The 7,208-nt window shown below is 39.9% G+C and overlaps 1 protein-coding gene across 1 annotated transcript in view; it reads left to right on the top strand.

Annotated features, from left to right (window-relative positions):
* The window catches only part of LOC101859058 (CAP-Gly domain-containing linker protein 3), a gene marked incomplete at its 5' end in the record, with an annotated part of 13,651 nt that overhangs the window by 6,166 nt on the left and 277 nt on the right, over positions 1-7,208 (top strand). The window contains 2 exon segments of the mRNA XM_035973233.1: positions 1,616-1,744; positions 7,066-7,205. Of these exon segments, the coding sequence (XP_035829126.1) occupies positions 1,616-1,744; positions 7,066-7,205 (269 nt within the window).

The following is a 7,208-nucleotide window of genomic DNA, read 5'->3' as shown; positions in this document are numbered from 1 at the left end:
GCTGCTTTTTCTTTCGCAATCCTTACTATTGTCATTTTCCCTCTACTTCTTTTGTATGTTTGTCACTCTCTTGTGACATGCTGTTTCCAGAGTGCTTGATAGTTGAAAGTGGACTTTGTGCTGTTGAAGCTAGAGAGGTGAGCATAGTAAGTCCGATTCCCTGTAAAGACTTCTCTGTTGACACTCACCCCTTGGCGCTCATATGACCTTATGCAGTTGCGAGCGCCGTAAAATCCTCAACTGTAAAAAAAGAAAAGTGGAGGGAAAAACTTTGCTTTGACTTGTTGTAGTTGATGTGATTAAAGGTTCAAACCCTGCTTGAAGTGGGACTTTGGTTAACTACCATAATAATAACAATAATAATAGATAGCATTTGTATAGCGTATATCCCATCTCAACAGCAGGCTCTATGCGCTTTACACTATATTATTACCCCAGCAGACCATAGAACACTCCGAAACATTCTCAGCTTCCCGGGAAGCATACAGTGCAAGCAGCCGATTAAGCGCTCAAACACTAACAAACTGACGAGAACTTTCGCTGTCTATAGCCGGGTACCCATTCCCACCTGGGTGAAGTGAGGAAATTCGTGTAAAGTGCTTTCCCAAGGACACATAGTCGGGCCATTGACGGGATTCGAACCCACGACCTTACGGTTGAGAGTCCGAGAGCCTAACCACTAGGCCACCGACGCCACATGAAAATGCAGACTTGTTGACAGTAATGCAGTAGGGTTTATATTGTAGGATAATTTACCTTCTTTTTTCACCTAATACGAAACAGTTTTTAGCTCTGGTGTTGTAGCAGTAAGGTTCTTTTAAGAGTTCCAGAAACGAGGGTAAAAAATTAGCCGAAAGATCGTGTTTGCCCACCTTGCTCCTTCAGTTTGGAACACTCTTCCCCAACCCTTGAGACATACAACATCTGAGTCTAAATTTTTTAAATCTTTAAAGACACATTTAATGACATTATATTTATGTCAGTAGATTCATGTTCAGTACAATGATATGTAAATGACTATGTTTCCATTTATGTATTTAGTGAATTGCATTGTGTAGATTATTTTATTATATTGTGCTCATTTCGTGACGATGTGTAAGCGTGCGCGTGTGATGTGTGTGTGTGTGCGTGTGTGTGTGCGTGTGTGTTTGTGTGTGTGTGTGTTTGGCATACATGTGTGTGCACATGTGTGTGTATTATGTGTGCGTGAGTGTGTGTGTGTGTGGTTGTGTGTGTATGTGTGTGTGTTTGTGTGTGTGTATGAGTGTGTATGTGCGTGTGTGTGTAGCGTGCGGGAATATTGTTCGTACATGCATTTATGTAAAACGCCTAGAGCGGTGTTTACACGTGAGTGGGCACTATAGAAATGATCTTCATTATTATTATTTCTTTGCCATCGCATCCAGAAGATGTTAGTTCAATTCCCGTTGTGCACAGTCATCGCATCTCTCAGCATTGGTTGGTCCTGACAGGCTGGGTTGAAGCAGTTTGCATCCTCAATAATCTAAATTATGTCAACGGGGGCCTAAAACTTCTACAATTAATACAATCACATTATTTAGTCTTTGCGAAGTAGATCACATGACCATAGAATGACTTCCCTTTTTGTCCACAGCCAACATGAACCGCAGCCGGACTCCCACTCGCCCCAGTCGGCAGAGCCTGAGTCTGTCTCGTGTGCCGGGCCAGAGCACAGCACAGGTGTTGGAGCCGGGAGTCACTGTGCTTTGTAACAATGAGCTGGGTAAGTGCTAGGATGTAGATCACACACACACATGCGTATACACACACATACACACACACATACACACACACTTCTGTGGCCTTCGTTTTCAACATTTCATGTGTCTGTGTTCAGCTCCATGAATTTATCAGTGCAATTAAGTGGTATGTGGGTCGTGGACGGGTGCTCTGGTGTGGTTTGCTTCTTCTTTCCTATCAAACACCTATCGTCCTTATCTCTCCTCCTTCTTTTTTATGTACTCTCTTGTTACACCTCTAATCTTCTGGCGCTCATGTGATCTTATGCAGTTGCGAGCGCCGTAAAACCTTTACTAGAACAAACAATTAAGTGGTATTGCATCAGACTTCACTTTAAACAAGTCATCAATTCTTTCAACTGCATGACATTTGAAGTGGAACAGGGTTATGTATCATCAGATTTCACCCTAAAAACTCATCAATCCATTCAATTCCATGAAATTTGAAATGCAGTTGAGTTATGCATCATCTGACTTCATAAAAAATAATCCACCCTATTATTCAACTCCATGACAGTCAAAGTGAAATTGAGCGATGTTTCAATCATCAATTATAACATGAACAGTTCATCAATCCATGCAACTCCGTGAAATTTTAACGGATCTGAGCTGTGTGTCATGTGACTTCACCGTGAACAATCCGTCTAACTTTTCAACTGCATGGCAGTCAAAGTGAAATTGAGCGAAGTTTTAATCATTGGTTATAACATAAACGATTCATCGATCCATGCAACTCTGTGAAATTTTAATAGATTTGAGTTGTGTGTCATCTGACTTCACTGTGAACAATCCATCTAACTTTTCAACTGCATGACAGTCAAAGTGAAATTAAGTGATGTCTCATTCCACTATGACATAAATAATCCATCTGTCCATTCAACTCCACGACATTTTAATATACAATTGAATGATGTTTCCTTCGATTTTGACATAAACAGTTTATCCTACAGCTCAGTCCTAGGAAATTTGAAGTGCAATTGAGTGATGTATCATAATCATTCGATTTTGACACATATATATCATCTAACAGTTCAACTTCCTGGAATTGGAAGTGCAATTGAGTGATGTATCATTCGGTTTTGACATAAACAATCCATCTATCCACTCAACTCCATGAAATTTTAAGAAACAATTGAATGATGTTTCATTCGATTTTGACATAGACAGTTTATCCTACAGCTCAGTCCTAGGAAATTTGAAGTGCAATTGAGTGACGTACCATTTGATTTTGACACATACATTTCGTCTAACAGTTCAACTTAATGAAACTGGAATTGCAATTGAGTGATGTATCGTTTGATTTTGACATAAATAGTTGGTCTAGCAGTTCAACTTCATGAAATTTGAAGTGCAATTGAGTGAAGTATCATTGGGTTTTGCCATTCATCCGCTCACCTCCATGAAGTTTTGATTGCACTTGAGTGATGTATCATCCATCAGACATCATCATAAACAGTCACAGTCCATCTAACTGATCGACTTCATGAAATTCAAAGTGAAATTGAGTGATATATCACGTTTCAGGTGTACTGTAAGACACGGTAAGCTATCTCGTGATGGGCTGCATCTCTCTGCATGGACCTTTCATTTTGTTTGAATTGCAACAACTTTTAGTACAATCATACATACATCAATACTTTTTAAAGAACTTTTTAAGAAAGGGTTTTTTTTCGAGGTTTTATCTGGGAATGTTTATTGCTTGTATTTTGTAGTTTTAAAAAGTTGTTACCGTAGCGATACGAATGATTCTTTAATAATTTTTCCCCCCCTGAAACGGAGGAAATTGAATTTCATTTTCTACCTGTTTCTTTCTCTCACTTTTTAATTCCTAGGTGTGTTTTAGTTAAAAGACGAGACATTTTTCCTCTTATTTTTCTCACTTTTGCCTTATTTTGGAATGAGAGTGTCTCGTGTTTAGCCTTCTCCTGCCTCGCCCGTTTCCTGTTGCATGCTGCTGCATTGTGCCGTGTGGCCAGGTACAGAGGGAGGGGAGGCAAACCCAGGGACAATTATTTCCCTTTTTTATGTATGCGTGAGAGTTATCTCCCATGATTAACGTGTAAATCTCCCATGATTAACGCGTAAAACTCCCATGATTAACGCGTAAAAGTTATTCTCCACAATATTCTTCAGCTCCGAGATATTATAAGCGTGAGAACTATCCCCCGTGATAAATGCTTGAGAATTATGGCCTATGATAAATGTGTGAGAGTTACCCCCCATCATGATATGTGAGAGTTATCCCCCCGTGATAAATGTGTGAAAGTTGTTCCCTGTGATAAATGTGTGAAAGTTGTTCCCTGTGATAAATATGTGAGAGTTGTTCCCTGTGATAAATGTGTGAGAGTTGTTCCCTGTGATAAATGTGTGAGAGTTGTTCCCTGTGATAAATGTGTGAGAGTTATATCCCATGATGCATGCTTGAGACTTTTTCTCCATGATAAACTCTCGAGAGTCTGAGAGTTATTCTCCATGGTATTTGCATGAGAGTTATCCTCCATCCATGATAAATGTGTGAGAGTTATCCTCCATCCATGATAAATGTGTAAAAGTTATCCTCCATCCATGATAAATGTGTAAGAGTTATCCTCCATCCATGATAAATGTGTGAGAATTATCCGTGGTGTAACACACTTGAGAGGTACCCCCATTATATGCAGGTTTTATCCTTTTTATTGATATACAAGTGAAAGTTATCCTTCATGATAAATATGTAAGAGTTATCCGCCATGATATATACGTTAGAGATATTGCCTATGACACGTGCATGAGAGTTATCTTCCTTGATAAACACAGTTATATCGCCCATGATATACTCAGAGTGATCGCCCATGATATACACAGAGTTATGGCCCATGATATACTCAGAGTGATCGCCCATGATATACTCAGAGTGATCGTCCATGATATACACAGAGTTATGGCCCATGATATACTCAGAGTGATCGCCCATGATATAAACACAGTTATCGCCCATGATACATGTGTGAGAGTTAACCCCGAAACATATGCGTAAGAGTTGCTATTGCTATGGGAGTAATGAGATACTGTGAGAGAATGGTCAAACTTGACATGCCCGTGCAAGTTAGTAAACTTTGCATATGTGTGAGAGTTATTAAACATGACTGATACGTGGTGGTCAGTGAATGTGACATATATGTGTGACAGTTATTAAACTTGACATATATGTGACAGTTATCAACCATGACATATGTGTGAGAGTTGTCAACCTTGACATATATATGTGATAGTTATCAACCTTGACATATGAGTGAGAGTTATCAACCTTGACATATGAGTGAGAGTTATCAACCGTGACATATGTGTGAGAGTTGTCAACCTTGACATATATATGTGATAGTTATCAACCTTGACATATGAGTGAGAGTTATCAACCTTGACATATGAGTGAGAGTTATCAACCGTGACATATGTGTGAGAGTTGTCAATCTTGACATATGAGTGAGAGTTATCAACCTTGACATATGTGTGAGAGTTATCAACCTTGACATATGAGTGAGAGTTATCAATCTTGACATATGAGTGAGAGTTATCAACCGTGACATATGTGTGAGAGTTATCAATCTTGACATATATTATGTGACAGTTATCAACCTTGACATATGTGTGAGAGTTATTCAGCGTGACACGTGTGGTGATAGTTATCAACCTTGACATATGCGTGAGAGTTACTAAAGATGATATTCATGTCCTAGTCTCAATTATGCATGTAACCCTCTTCAATAATTGTCCCGGACTGTATCTTACTCTTACTAGTATAGCCAGGTCTTTTACAAAGGCCAATAATACAATGTACCAGCGTTGCATGCCAGAATACCTGACTAAACTTTTCTGTGGTTTTTTTTTTTCTTCTTTGAAATGTACGGTAGGTGTTTTGTACATCCCCATTGACACAGTAACTTTTGTGTCGTCGAGACTCGTAGACGTAGTGGGTGAACTTACACGTATGATAACCGTGGTATGTCCAGATTTAACTAGTCGCATATTTTGTCAGAGAGAAGTGAGGCCCCTGATATGAGAGAGAAAAGACTCAAAGATATAGTGGGTGAACTTACACGTATGATAACCGTGGTATGTCCAGATTTAACTAGTCGCAAATTGTGTCGCAGAGAAGTGAGGCCGGTGATATGAGAGAGAAAAGACTCGTAGACGCAGTGAGTGAACTTACACGTATGATGATCGTGGTATGTCCAGATTTAACTAGTGGCATATTGTGTCGCAGAGAAGTGAGGGGAGTGACGTGAGAGGGAAAAGAAACTTCGGGAACTCTTCTGTGGTTGTGGGGACAAGTACGAGATATAGTCGCTGTCCTAAAAAGAATTAGTAACTCCAAACCTTTTAGCTCACTTTTTACACTTACAGTATCATCGGTGACTTAGTCACCAGGCTGTAGTACGCGCTCACTACCGCTGGTGACTTTAATCACCGACTAGACCAGGCACACTGAATATAATTAAGCAACGAACGGACGCACTGCACTAAAGTAAATACCAAAGGAAGTCACTCTGTATGATAGTTGAATAGTTGATGAACCTTTGTGAATTTTTAAAGCATGCTTCTTGAGCTATGAAGGTTTTTTAATTTTTAAAAATTCTGCCATGGCTTCAGTGTTCTAAACGGTACTTGAGGGTTTTTCACTATATGAGCCTTCGGTACTGTAAGTGTTAAAGTTCAAGGCAAAACTATGTGAAGTTAAGCTTTTTTTCTAGACAGCGCTGGTATGTTGTTCTTGTTCTCACATCAAGCAGAGACACGGTCGAAGAAATCAAAGACATTGGAACTATATTGGAATTAAACTCAAAGATATGAGGTTAGGGAAGTATCATAGCAATGTAATGTTGCTGTCCATTTGTTCTTTTATGTTTTACCCCATATCTCAGATTTGTTTCTTTAGGCCATTCACAAAGGGGGGATATTAACATGTTTTTATGCACAGTATTGTAAATGGGCTGCTTTATCAATGTCATGCTCATACTGTGCCGGAACAACATAGGGGGAAACTGATGCTTTTTCTTTCCCTATCCTTACTATCATCATTTTTTCTCTACTTCTTTTGTATGCCTGTCTCTCTCTTATGAACTGCTATTTCCGGGGTGCCTTTATAGTCGAAACAGACTTTTTGCTGTTGAGGCTAGAGAGGTGATCAGAGTAAGCCTGATTCCCCATTTGCACTTCTCTGTTGACATCCACATCTTGGCGCTCATATGACCTTATGCTGTTGCGAGTGCCGTAAAACCTCTACTAAAACAAACATCAAATTTGTTGTTTCTTTGTTGGTCCCCAGGGGTGATCAGGTACATGGGACCCACAGAGTTTGGCGAGGGAACGTGGCTGGGCATCGAACTACGGAAACCTAAAGGCAAGAACGACGGCAGCGTGCAGGGTAAGCGCTACTTCACGTGCCCCGACAACTGCGGCCTGTTGGTG

The sequence above is a fragment of the Aplysia californica genome, unplaced genomic scaffold, assembly GCF_000002075.1.
Source record: "Aplysia californica isolate F4 #8 unplaced genomic scaffold, AplCal3.0 scaffold01073, whole genome shotgun sequence".
In the NCBI taxonomy this organism is placed as follows: Eukaryota; Metazoa; Mollusca; class Gastropoda; order Aplysiida; family Aplysiidae; genus Aplysia; species Aplysia californica.
This window is presented reverse-complemented; position numbering and strand designations above follow the sequence as displayed.